The 13,685-nt window shown below is 47.5% G+C and overlaps 1 protein-coding gene across 11 annotated transcripts in view; it reads left to right on the top strand.

The window, feature by feature from the left end:
• The window catches only part of msi2b (musashi RNA-binding protein 2b), a 556,019-nt gene that overhangs the window by 512,086 nt on the left and 30,248 nt on the right, over positions 1-13,685 (top strand). For 8 of the 11 annotated variants that reach the window (XM_060848364.1, XM_060848361.1, XM_060848363.1 and 5 more), the window contains one exon: positions 4,521-4,697. The exons of the other annotated variants lie outside the window; for them this stretch is intronic. In XM_060848364.1, coding sequence (XP_060704347.1) covers positions 4,521-4,697 — 177 coding nt within the window. The remainder of the gene's footprint in view (positions 1-4,520; positions 4,698-13,685) is intronic. 11 annotated transcript variants of the gene reach the window in all.

Here is a 13,685-nt window from a genome sequence, read left to right as displayed (position 1 = left end):
TCGGCGGACAGAACCACAACAACGAGCACCCGAGCTACAAATCTTCTCACAAACTTTGAACAGATCATTATTGGATAAACTTTACAAACTGAGCTAATGCCACTTCTGGGGCAGGTACCACTACCTGATTCAGTGTTGGCAGTGAGTTAGGTCTAATATTCCTGCAGTGGGCACTATCCCACCATCTCATCACTTACCATGAATTCAGGGCAAATAGAGGTCAACTATGGCATCCTCATGCCCACTGCCAGTTGGAATCTATCTCTACGCCAGAGCATGGCCAATGCCCCAAGTAGATTTTGCCCGAACCTTCCTCCCGTTACTCTGATTGTGCATTCCTGCCCTGACAGTGGGCAAGAGATGTGAGGCAATTTTTGGAGTTGGGTTCAGTAGGCAGTTGAAGGAGCTGGAGGTGAAGCAACAGTAATGGTAGGTGCCTGTTAGTTCCAGATCATTTGTTGGCTGTAATGAAATAGTTAATGGTGCTTTGAGGACGACAGCCACTCTGAGAGAGCGTATTGTTAAGATGAGAGCGTACTTCTTTTCAGTGACCTCCAAACAGCTTTCTGGCAGAGTTAACAAATGCAATGCCAGCAAACAGGGAGTCAGGGAAAATTTGCCTTTTCTGTAGGAAATTGGGTGCATGCCGAATCTGGGGTCTGCTTGAAGCATGTTTTCTGTGAGAGCACACCTGGGGTATTGTGCACAGTCTTAGTCTCCTTATCTCAAGGAAGGATGGGGGGAGTGCCCTCAAGGCTGATTTGCAGCATGGAAGGACTGACATATAAAGAGCTTAGATTGGTTACTCGATGGAGTTTAGAAAATAAGAGGGGGTCCTCATAGAAATGTATTAAATTTTAACAGGACCAGACTGGATAAACACAGGAAGGATGGTCCCGGGGATAACAGGGGATCACAGTCTAAGGATATGTTGCAAGACATTTAGGACTGAGATGCAGAAGAAATGTCTTCCCCCAGAAAGCAGGGAGCCCGAGTTCTCTGCCACAGAAAGCAGTTGAAGCCAAAACATTGAATGTTTCCAGGAATGAGTTGGATATAATTCTTTGGGCTGAAGAAACCAAAGGATATGGGGGAGAAGGTGGGGACAGGGGACTGAGTTGGATGATCATCTTTCTGAATGGCCTACTCCTGTTCCTATTTTGTTTTCGTTGTTTTATCGCGCAGGTGAAAACTATTTTCCTGACTGAATCTTTGAACATTTTTTAGAGTGACTCAACTTGGAAAGGTTTAACCCGTGACAGACCAGGGTCTTGTCATCATTTTTGTTCAACAGCATTCAGTCACCTAACCCTCCTCACCCTCATTTCCTGTCCAGAGACATTCACCACCATTGATCTTTCTGCAATCCACTTTGGGCTCCCAGACCATCAGCAGCTCCTGCTCCACTCTTGCTGACTTTTGGAACTTCCCCCTCAGCCAGCTACTATGACCCATGAACTGACTGTGTCCAATAAAGGGACTAATTCCCTTCTCTGAAAATAGGCACAATATTGAGGCCAAGTCTTGCCAGGGCTACCTGCTTTCAAATCTGCAATGCCAGGGGAATTTGGGATGGGAAGCGAGGAGGGAACAAGTCAGGATCTCATAGGAATCCCTGGCAAGGCAATCAGCGTGAGGGAACTAATTTGCAGGGTTTTTTAAAATTACATCCTCCTTTTTGGGATGCATCATTTTAGCTTGGCACTGAAAGCACTAGCAACCAATAGGTGGGTTTGTTTAGTGCCCCTCAGTTTTAGCATTGAGTACAATTTAAATGCATTATGCACAGCTCAAAGGTGTCTTCCCTCTCAACTCTTGGTCAATCTCAGGTTCTCCTTTTACATGAAATACAGTCTCTTGAGTTTGCCCTGCTGTTCAACCAGATGTTGGCCACTCAACTTCCCAGTCTGACCCTCTGACCCCTGCCCCAACCCCTTCCATCCTATGAAAGACCAAAGTATTTATCACTGCCCCATCTTCAGTACGTCGAACAATTGAATTTCCACAGCCCCCTGGTGTAGAAGGTGTTGATGGTCCACTGGATTTGAGATATTCTGGGTCCCCATTAACAGTAAGCCCCTTTCCCCTTCCCACTACCTGCTGGAGGCAGATGATAGCCCAAAGCAGGGGAAAGTCCTTAGTACCTATAGACCTCTCCCTTTAGTGGCATGTTTTAAATCATACATCAATACCAAGAGTAGTGTGTGTGCGTCTATATGTATGTATCTGTGTGTGCGTCTATCTGTATTCGCCTGTGTCTGTGTGTGTGTGTGTGTCTCTGTGTGTATCTGTATATGTGTGTGTGTGTGTGTGTGTCTGTGTGTATCAGTATGTGTGTGTGTGCGTGTCTGTGTGTCTGTCTGTCTGTCTGTGTCCCAGAGGCTTCACAAGGTCCCTTTGTCCCTTCCCTGATGAGTGGGTGGTCTTTGCAGTACAGTAACTTGCCTGCCTGCTGAAAAAAGTACCCTGTGACAATTATACAGACTCCCTAAGGGAAAGGTACCACATAGAATCATAGAGATGTACAGCATTGAAACAGACCCTTCAGTTCAACTCGTCCATGCTGACCAGATATCCGAACCCAATCTAGTCCCATTTGCCAGCGCTTGTCCCACATCCCTCTAAACCTTCCTATTCATATATCCATCCAGATGCCTTTTAAATGCTGCAATTGTACCAGTCTCCACCACTTCCTCTGGCAGCTCATTCCATACACGTACCACCCTCTGCATGAAAAGTGGCCCCTTAGATCCCTTTTATATCTTTCCCCTCTCACCCTAAACCTATGCCCTCTAGTTCTGGACTCCCCCACTCCAGGGAAAACACTTTGTCTATTTATCCTATCCATGCCCCTCATCATTTTATAAATCTCTATGTGGTCACCCCTCAGCCTCCAACGCTCCAGGGAAAATGACCCCAGCTTATTCAGCCTCTCCCTATAGCTCAAACCCTCCAACCATGGTATCCTTGTAAATCTTTTCTGAACCCTTTTAACTTTCGCAACATTGTTCCGATAGGAAGGAGACCAGAATTGCACGCAATATTCCAACAGAGGCCTAGCCAACATCCTGTACAGCTGCAACACGACCTCCCAACTCCTGTACTCAATACTTTGACCAACAAAGGAAAGCATACTAAATGGCGCCTTCACTATCCTATCTACCTGCGAATCCACTTTCAAGGAGCTATGAACCTGTACTCCAAGATCTCTTTGTTCAGCAACACTCCCTAGGACCTTACCATTAAGTGTATAAGTCCTGTTATGATTTGCTTTCCCAAAATGCAGCACCTCACATTTATCTGAATTAAACACCATCTGCCACTTTTCAGCCCATTGGCCCATCTGGTCACGATCCTGTTGTAATCTGAGGTAACCCTCTTCGCTGTCCACTACACCTCCAATTTTGGTGTCATCTGCAAACTTACTAACTGTACCTCTTATGCTCGCATCCAAATTATTTATGTAAATAACATAAGTAGAGGACCCATCATCGATCCTTGTGGCACTCCAGTGGTCACAGGCCTCCAGTGTGAAAAACAACCCTCCACCACCGCCATCTGTCTCCTACCTTTGAGCCAGTTCTGTATCCAAATGGCTAGTTCTCCCTGTATTCCTTGAGATCTAACCTTGCTAACGAGTCTCCCATGTCCCTACATTAATGGCCAAGGAAGTGACTTGGTCATTTTCCTGCCATGGGTGCGGGCATCCTGCAGAACAGACCACGAGCAGGAGATGGCCTCAGCTGGGCACTGCCTTCAACACAGTGCAAAATGCCACAACTTCCCTCGGGCATGGGCGGGATCTCAGATCCTCAGCCGTTGCTGTGAGGCTGCTTGCCACACCGTTCGCCAGTCGGTGATTTCCAGTTGGCTCTTGGCTGGCAGATGGATGAGGGCTGTACAACCGAAGAAAGTCCTGAGCTTCACCCAGAATTGACACAGTGAAGCACTAATTCAGAGGGAGATTTCCTTCCTCCCTCTGAAGGAACTGAGCTGTACCTGATGCGTCTAAATGGTGGAGAGGGCGCAGTTGGAAGGAACTAATACAGAGTTGAACCCGGGTTCAATAGAATGTTGGGGGGGTGGGCAGAGTAGTGGGGGTGGAGGGCATGGGTAGTGTCCACAGGCAGGATACAGAGGAACCTCAATTATCCAGCATTCGATTAACCTAATTTCGGATTATCCGGGCAAGAATCCCAATGCTTGGTTAACAATTTGACATTCGGTTATCCGAACAAAATACTGCCTGCCCGTGTCCCTCGGATAATTGAGGTTCCTCTGTATATGGGATGCCTTGATTTCATAGTCTCTGCACCTCTCTGGGAGCAGGGCCTCAATTCTGTATTCCTGGTGGTTTCAGTCTGCTGTGTGTCCTCGTACACTACTTTTCTCAAACCTCGGAGTCCTAGACTTGCTGTTGTTGTACTCGGTGTGTTGTACGTGGGCCCTGAGTGTTGGCCCCTGTTTGTAATGCTGTGCCGGGTGGACAATGATAAAGGCTCCCCCCCTGTGTCTCGCAGGGTTTGCCGATTATGGTTTCTATTCCACGCCCGGCGATCAGCGGGCCACTTTCTCGTTTGCGGACTACGGCTCGGTTGGACTGCGGGCCACTCAGATGCTTCGCAGTGAGCACGCTCCGTCAGCAAGCAGTCCCTCCCTGCACCATCTAACCAATGCGGATCAGTTTAAGAACCCAGGTTTGTGCTCCACATTCATTTCCTACGGTGTGGCGGGGTGGGCGGGGAGGTTGGGGGTGTGGGGGAGTTGGGGGGTGGCTGAGGGATGGGAAGATGGTGGAAGGGGTGTGGGAGGTGGAAGGTATGATGGTGTGGTGAGGCTCAAGCAAAGTGGGAACCACCTAATCTAATCTCAAAGCAATACTGCGGAGGAGCCGGTGTTGGACTGGGGTGGACAAAGTCTAGAAATCACCCAACACCAGGTTCTAGTCCAACAGGTTCATTTGGAAGCACTAGCTTTCGGAGCGACACTCCTTCATCAGGTGGTTATGGAGTATGGCCCACAGCTACCAAACAAAGGAGCGACGCTCCGGAATCTAGTGCTTCCAAATAAACCTGTTGGATTGTAACTTGGTGTTGGGTGATTTTTAAACTTTACTCCAGGTCAATGCCATGTCTCCATGTGTGTCCCATGTCGCATGTTGTTGGGTGGATGGTGGGGACTGTGAGCTGGGGAAGGGGGCCTCGTAATTATTTCTGTCTTTTTCACAAGAATGCAAAGATTTTATACCTCGTGTGATTCCAGTCCACCCACCCCACCCCACCCCACCCAAACAAATGGCCAGCAATCAATCATTTTACACATCGATGACAGTGAATAATTATTTTGACCTGCATCTCAGATTGTGTGCAGAATATGAAGGGGTCTCTCTCTCTCTGGATAGTTTCTGCGCTTTTTAGAAGGTTTACGCACAGATATTTTGAGCGGTCCTGTTTTTGTTTTCTCCCAGAAACATCACAATTTGTAAACTTTTGCAAAACACATACAAGTCTCGAATCACTCTTCCTGCCTGTCAGTAAGCTGTCACGGTGTCGGGGTGTGTGAGCTCTGTGGTTCCCTTTACTGAGGGTTTGGTTCTCCTAATGCGCCTGCCTTGCCTTTTATCTCTCTCCCTCCCCCAACTTGCTACCCATCATTGTCAGTAGTAGGGAGGGGGTTTTAGAGCTGGTATCCCCATTCCTGAGCCAGTGCTGCAGAGTGTCACTAAAGAGGAGACCATTTTGCCTCCTTCCTTGGATCATAGAATCATACTATTCTTACGCTTTCCCCAACTGCCATCAGTTCTGAGGAAGGGACGCTAGACCTGAAACGTTAACTCTGATTTCTCTCCACAGATGCTGCCAGACCTGCTGAGTTTCTCCAACAGTTTCTGCTTCCGTGCCCAGGAATCACACCTGCTCAGTGCGGAAGCAGGCCATTCGTCCCATCGAGTCCACACCGACCCTCTGAAGAGCATTCCACCCAGACCATCCCCTCCACCAACCCCCTGCTCTGTCCCTGTAACCCTGCATTCCCCATGGCTAATCCACCTAGCCTGCATATCCCTGGACACTGTGGCACAATTTAGCAATGCCCAATCCGCCTAACCTGGATGACTTACAAAATTTATTCATTTATTTATTTTTCTTCTACATTCTCCCTGAATTTTGGAGCAACTTCCACTCAGGCCCATTTGCCCCCCCTATTCCTTGTGGGCCTGTTCCTGGTCAGAATTGTCCTCTCTGTGATAAGCAGTGATTTGACAGGCCGCTGATCGCCATTATACTTTGACCAGGGATGAAGTGAATTACTTTTTCCTCAGTTCAACACAGAATATGGGATGGGCCTTGACATTCAGCAGCAGCAACCAAGTATTAGAAATATAATGAGGGTTAGGCTGTGGATCCTCAGCAGCATCTGAGGAGAGGGACCTCAGAGAGTTGACCTCCCTCGGTTAATGATTTATCATCAGAATGAACGTTTGTTGACCTTAGAAACGTTAGCCTTGCCTCTGTCTCCACAGGTACTGCTCATCCTGCTGATAGTTTCTCACATTTTCTTTTTGATATCAGCCATCCAGTGTCTTCAGTCTTCTGCTTTTTGTATTGAGGGCGGAATTGCTTCAGCTCTGAACAGAAACGCTTAAAGGGACCGCGTTGCCTCAGAGGGAGGGGGGAGAAATGAAGGATTTGGAAATAATTTGAAGCAGCCTGAGAAATGTCTCAGTTGGGTGGCACTCCAGGGTCTGATTCTGTGTCTTCATGTAGCATTGCAGAGACGTGAGCCTATAATCCAGGCAGATACTCCAGTACGGGACTGAGGGGGTGCAGCACACTCAAAGGCACTGTCTTTCAGGCATCCTGTTAAACTGGAGCCTGATCCACTGGTTCAGGTGGCTGTAGGAAATCCAGAGAAAATCCACCATTTGCAGCAAGTGTCCTGGGTGCTGATCAAAACACGGTTCAACTCATTTGTTATTTATGGGATCTTCCTGAGCACATGTTGAACGCTATATTTTCCCAGTTTGGGAGAAGATTTGTAGCTCGGGTGCTCGTTGTTGTGGTTCTGTTCGCCGAGCTGGGAATTTGTGTTGCAGACGTTTCGTCCCTTGTCTAAGTGACATCCTCAGTGCTTGGGAGCCTCCTGTGAAGCGCTTCTGTGATCTTTCCTCCAGCATTTGTGGTGATTTGAATCTGCTGCTTCCGGTTGTCAGTTGCTGTCCGCTGCAGTGGCCGGTATATTGGGTCCAGATCGATGTGTTTGTTGATAGAATCTGTAGTGTAGCCACACACGCAGATGACAAGCAAAATGAATTCGACTGGGACAACACTACTATTATAGGACAAGCCAAACAGAGAACAGCCAGGGAATTCCTAGAGGCATGGCACTCATCCACAGCTTCAATCAATAAGCACATCGACCTGGACCCAATATACCGGCCACTGCAGCGGACAGCTGGAACTGACAACCGGAAACAGCAGATTCAAGCCACTACAAATGCCGGAGGAAAGATCACAGAAGCGCTTCACAGGAGGCTCCCAAGTACTGAGGATGTCACCTAGACAGGGGACGAAACGTCTGCAACACAAATTCCCAGCTCGGCGAACAGAACCACAACAGCTACATTTTCCCTTTAACACAACAGTAACGGCGCATCGAAGAGAAAAAAAAATTGCTAATTGCAAAACACCTCAAGAAGTGCAACATGCAGCAATAATGTAAGTGCTATTTGGGTGGGGAGATGTCCATGAATAACATATTGGGTGGTGCCAGCTGCCTCTGGGCTGCAAGCTCCAGGTTTGAATCCCACTCCAGGACTTGACACTGAGGGAGGTGTGCTTGTAACATAACCAAACGGGTTGGTCGTTAACCCTCAAACAATTCCAGCACCGCATCCCACCCTCCGCCACCCTGTGGGCGATGGTAAGAGTGGGAGTAGTTCCTGAGCACAGGAAACAGAAATTGTCAGAGAAACTCAGCAGGTCTGGCGATATCTGTGGAGGGAAAGCAGCTTTAATGTTTTGGGCCCATTGACCCTCCTTCAGAACTGATGGTAGCTGGGCATGGTTGGTATATATGCTGAAGGTAGAGTGGGGGAAAGAGAAGGAGTAAACAATGGGTGGAGCCCAGAGAGAGAGAGAGAAAACCTGTGGGCCAGACAAAGGAGTGGGAAAAGATTAGCCTGGGAGAATGAATGGCTGCTAACAGGGACTGTTAATAGCTGTCAAAAGGTGTGGTGCTGGAAACGGGGTGGCACGGTGGCTCAGTGGTTAGCACTGCTGCCTCACAGCACCAGGGTCCCAGGTTTGAATCCAGCCTCGGGCAGACTGTCTGTGTGGACATTGTACGTTCTCCCCGTGTCTGTGTGGGTTTCCTCCCACAATCCATCGATGTGCAGGTCGGGTGAATTGGCCATGCTAAATTGCCCATAGTGTTAGGTGCCTTAGTCAAAGGGAAGTGGGTCGGGGTGGGTTACTCCTGACTGGAGAGTCAGTTTGGGCCAAAGGGCCTGTTTCCACACTGTAGCTAATCTAAAAAGCACAGTCGGTCAGGCAGCACCTGAGGAACAGGAGAAGCGACGTTTCAAGCATCAGCTCTTCATCAGGAATGTCGATTCTCCTGTTCCTCGGAATGTATGCTTTTCCAGCGCCACACCTTTTGACTCTGATCTCCAGCATCTGCAGTCCTCACTTTCTCCACCGTTAATAGCTGACAATTTTGCTAGCAGCCCATGTGATGATCAGGCCTGGTGTAGGAGAGATGGGGTAAGGACACGGGAGAAGTGCTCAGGCCCTAAAATTATTGAACTTGATACTGAATCCCGAAGGCTGCAGGGTCTCTAAGCAGAAAATGAGGTGCGGTTCTTCCAGCTTGCGCTGAGCTTCACTGGAGCACTGCAGCCTGAGATGTTGGCCAGGGAACAGGGTGGTGTGTTAAAGTGACAGGCAACTGGAAGCTCAGGGTCATTTCTGTGTGCTGAACGTAGGTGTTTTGTGAAGCGATCACTCAGGCTGCAGTCATCCCGTCAGGATTCCTGGTCAGCATATGATGGGAAATGAGCAGGAGTCTCCACCATCATAGAACAATACAGTGCAGAACAGGCCCTTCGGCCCTCGATGTTGTGCCACCCTGTGCACTATTCTCAGCTCATCCCCCTACACTATCCCACCATCATCAATATCTCCAGACTGCAATGTGTTGTTACCGCAGCTCGGACACCAACTGATCTCAAATAGGTCAACCCATCAACCATTACAAATATAAATTTTTACTCAGCTCCTTATCAAACTTATAAAAGTGACAGAGCACTTCAGACCAGCTGCTCCCTCCCCTTGGCTGAGACACAGCTCAGAGTGATCAGAACTAGAAACTTCCCAGCTGTCCTCCCATTCCATAAACACACAGAAGTGACAGAAATACAGGGAAAAGTTCCAGGGCCAGGCAGGGAAAAAATATTCGGGGAAATTTGTCCTCAATCCACGCCCCCTCTCCCACTCCCCTTCTCAGGTGATCAAACCCACTGCAGGACTATGCACATCCCACAGCAACATCTCAAAAGCGCTTCACTCGTTGGGATGTGTTGGCCTCTGTTGACATTTTCTGTTGTATTTAGTGGAATTTGACATGAGCCTGGGATTAATAGTTCAGTGGCATTACCACTATGTCAGCACTTAGACAGAATCTCAGAGTTTGGGATTGAATTAGCAACATAACTATTCAGTAAAATGACGCCACACAATTCCAATTCCCCATTATCAGTGAGCTCATGTTTCACTGTAGGAACCTGTGTACACACTCCATGAGCCTGACTGACTGTAGAAGTTGATAACTTTCCAGACAAATTAATTTCCCAACTGACCAATGGAAGTGAACTCATGGAGAGGATTCCACTTCTTAAGATGTTTACCGTGACAAGCAAATCATAATCAACATTGATCAAACAATTCAGCCAGAGTGCATTTGAGAAACTTAGCAAGTCTGGCACATCAGTGGAAAGAAATCAGACTCAATGTTTCATGTCCAGTGACTTCTTCCTAAAGGAAGGTCATAGGATTCAAAACATTAGCTCTGTTTCTCTCTCCGCCAACACTGGCTGACTTGCTGAGTTTCGCTTGTATTTTCTCAATTTGTAAATTCTGGTATCCTTTGACAATCATTTCTCTCCTCTGAAGTGTCCTTAATTTCTGCAATCATTCTTGTAAATCTTTTCAGTCATTTGAACACTGTAAACAGTGATCAAACTTGCTGATCTTCTGGACATGAGTGTATGACGTTGCTTCAGTTAGTTTGCTTCAGAGAACATATCTCTTCTGTAGTAACAGCACAGTGGCTCAGTGGTTAGCATTGCTGCCTCACAGCGCCAGGGACCCAGTTTGAATCCACCCTTGGGCGACTGTCTGTGTGGGATTTGTACATCCTCCCCGTTCTGTGTGGGTTTCCTCCGGGTGTTCCAGTTTCCTCCCACAGTCCAAAGATGTGCAGGTCAGGTCAATTGGTCATGGGGAATGCAGGGTTAGGTTAGGAGGGATGTGGTTCTAGATGGGATGCTTTTTCAGAGTGTGAATGTGGATTCAGTGGGCTGCTTCCACACTGTAGGGATTCTGTGACAGATATATGTAAATTTGTTGGTGGTTACTGGACAGCAGTGACTTTAGCTGGAGTCAGCTATGAAGCCAGAAAGGGGCTGAGTGACCTAATTCTCATTTTGCTTATAAAGATCTATAAACAGTGATTTCACAATGCTGATATTCCTGTCCTTTTCACCACCATCCCCGCTCCCCCCAGAGCTGTCCCCATCTCCACCAAAAATCTCTTCAAATGTTTAGGCAGAAGATTGATTGTTGGGGTTGAGTTTGGGTTGAGTTTCTCGTTCAGTGTGATAGTGCTGGAGTCAGATTAAAGCCAGTTACACATTATTCCCCCAAGAAAGAGGCTATTTTAATTGCCCAGTCAATAAAGTTCCCTTGTTGTGCTATTCAGTTCTCTCTGAACTGGTTGTCAGCAATGGCACCTCCATTTCTTCATCCAGGAGTGCACTCCTTGTGTGACAATATTGGCCTGAAATTTACCATGTGTCTGTTTGACCCCAAAGGTCACAGATTTTTTTTAAATGTACCTTAGTGGGTAGCCCCCTTGCTTCTGAGTCAGAAGATTTTTGTGATCAAATCCTACATCAGGTCTTGAGTGTAAAACTCTAGCCTCGATTACTGGTGGCTATTTCCCTTCTGCAAATTGGTTGCCACACTCTCTCTGATGTTGATGGTCATCAGCTAATATCAGTCGTCCATCAGGGATTGATTAACTCCACGGGTTAGTTTATTAAACACAGTAAAACACTTTATAAGCAGCCACGTAACTATGTTTAATGCTACCATTAGGTGGCGTAATGCTCCACAGAAACACAGCTATGCTGCGCATGTGACTGCAAAGTGACAAAATGGCTGCTGCCGGGGACCGCATCTGTGTTTTCTGCTTTAAGGTTATTTTCTGGGGTTGGCAGCTCACACAATGCACTTCCAAACTGGCCTCAAGCTCTGCCCATCCAAAGTCCCCACGGACTGTGAATTCGACAAACAATTAGCTGTCCATCGCCAGTTCTCACACTGAGCATGCTCCACGTGTGGAATGAAGTGACGTCAATGACATGTGCGCAGACGCTCCCTGTGACTTGCCGTGACCAGCAGACGGTGCAACTCGTCACTGTCTGTGCGTGGGAGCCCACATCTGACACTGGGAGGGAATAATCGCTCTGTTTTCAGTTTTCAGACTCATAGCAGAGTGACCACCAGGCAGAGTCATAGCATTGTATGTAATTACAACCAACCTGTTCCGAGATGTTATTACACACTTCAGCGGCAGTGAGATCTGGTCCTGGGCTTCCTGACCCAGAGGTGGGGACACTACCAATGCTCACAAGAGCCCCGTGCAACATTGTACCCACATGGCCCAGGGAGTTTTTAAAGGAGAAATCTCTTTAAGGGCAGGTACACATGCACCATTATATACGACAAAACAGTAAGCAATACCATTTCAAAGGTATATGATTGGCTGGATTGCCCTAAGGTTGTGAAAAGCACCATAGAAATGCAAATCCTTCTTTCTTAAATAATCGTTTCCTTCCTGTCGTTAGTCTTGACCAACCTTGTGAGGTCACTTCTCCAACAGCACCTTTCATGTGTTCGGCCTGAACCTCCATCAGACAGGAGACACTCCCTCACTGCTCCACCCCCAACATCCCTCCCCTCCCTGCAGACACTGAAGGACAGAGTCAGAGGCAAGGGTTGGCAATCACTGCCAGGCAGCACTGGCTGTGGTGAAAGGCAGTCAGGAGTGGCCATGATCCTGGGGTTAGTAGTCCAGAGACTCCCAGCTTAATGCTCTGGGTATAGGGCATAGCAGCAACCGGTGGAATTTAAATGCAGTCAATTAAATCTAGAATTGCAAGCGAGTTGTAATCATGGTGACCATGAAATGACCTTCATTGATTGTTGTGAAAAAAAAACTCATTTGGTTCGCAAGTGCCCTTCAGGGAATGAAATCTATCTGGTCTCGCCAACATGTGACTCCAGATACATAGCAACCGCCTCTGACATGGCCGAGCAAGCCACCCAGTTGTGGCAATTATGGATACGCAGGGAAGGTTGTATCTGACAGATGACTTTTAAAAAGAGCTCAGAAAGTTGTCTCACCCCCTGAAGACACCTGACCCAGCACTCTGACTGAAATGAAGGGGAAAGTCCCTGGCAGCGTTTCCACTCAGGGACCCCTCAGCCTGTACTCCTCTCTCTGATCATCCCTCGCATTTCTTTGCTGGGAGGAAGATGGCCCTTTGGCTACATTCCCTCATTCTGCACCCATTCTGATATCTCTGTTACCTCATGGCCCCTGCCATCCTTCCTGTAGTGTGCCAACCAGAACCAAATGCACTAGTCCACTTGTCAGCTCCCCAGAGCAAATTGTATATGAACAAATATATAGATAGATAGATTGTACATCAATTGATTTGGTATATATCAATATACATCGTATTTTAATATATAGTAGATTATATACATATCAATGCATTGTATACATATGTACATATATAATATGAATATATATTGTTCATATCTCAATATAAAACCATAATAAAATGTAAGACATTCGAACAGAAGTTGGCCCTTCAGCCTGTCAGGGCCGCGTGGTGGCTCAGTGCTTCACAATGCCAGGGACCCGGGTTCGATTCCAGTCTCGGGCAACTGTCTGTGTGAAGTTTGCACATTCTCTCTGTGTCTGTGTGGGATTCCTCCCACAATCCAAAAATGTGGCAGTTAGGTGGATCAGCTGTGCAAAATTGCCCACAGTGTCCAGGGACATGTAGGTTAGATGGATCGTTCACAGGGATGCAAGGTTATAGGGTAGAGGGTGTGTTGCTCTTCGGAGGGTCGGTGTGGACTCAGTGGGCTGCTGCCACACTGTAGGGATTCTATGAGTCTGCTCCACGATTCAATGAGATTGTGACTGATTTGATTATCCTCATCTCCACTTTCCCACATAATCCTGATTCCCTTACTGATTCAAACTTTGTCTGTGCATGTAATCAACAAGGAGTCATCACAATTGTGCTGCGCTCTCATTAGAGAGAGATGACTGGTGGGGAGTTCAACCTGGGCATCACTGTGTCTTAAGTGAGGGGTGAGGTTGAGAAG

Source organism: Hemiscyllium ocellatum, chromosome 31 (assembly GCF_020745735.1).
Source record: "Hemiscyllium ocellatum isolate sHemOce1 chromosome 31, sHemOce1.pat.X.cur, whole genome shotgun sequence".
Lineage (NCBI taxonomy): Eukaryota > Metazoa > Chordata > Chondrichthyes > Orectolobiformes > Hemiscylliidae > Hemiscyllium > Hemiscyllium ocellatum.
This window is presented reverse-complemented; position numbering and strand designations above follow the sequence as displayed.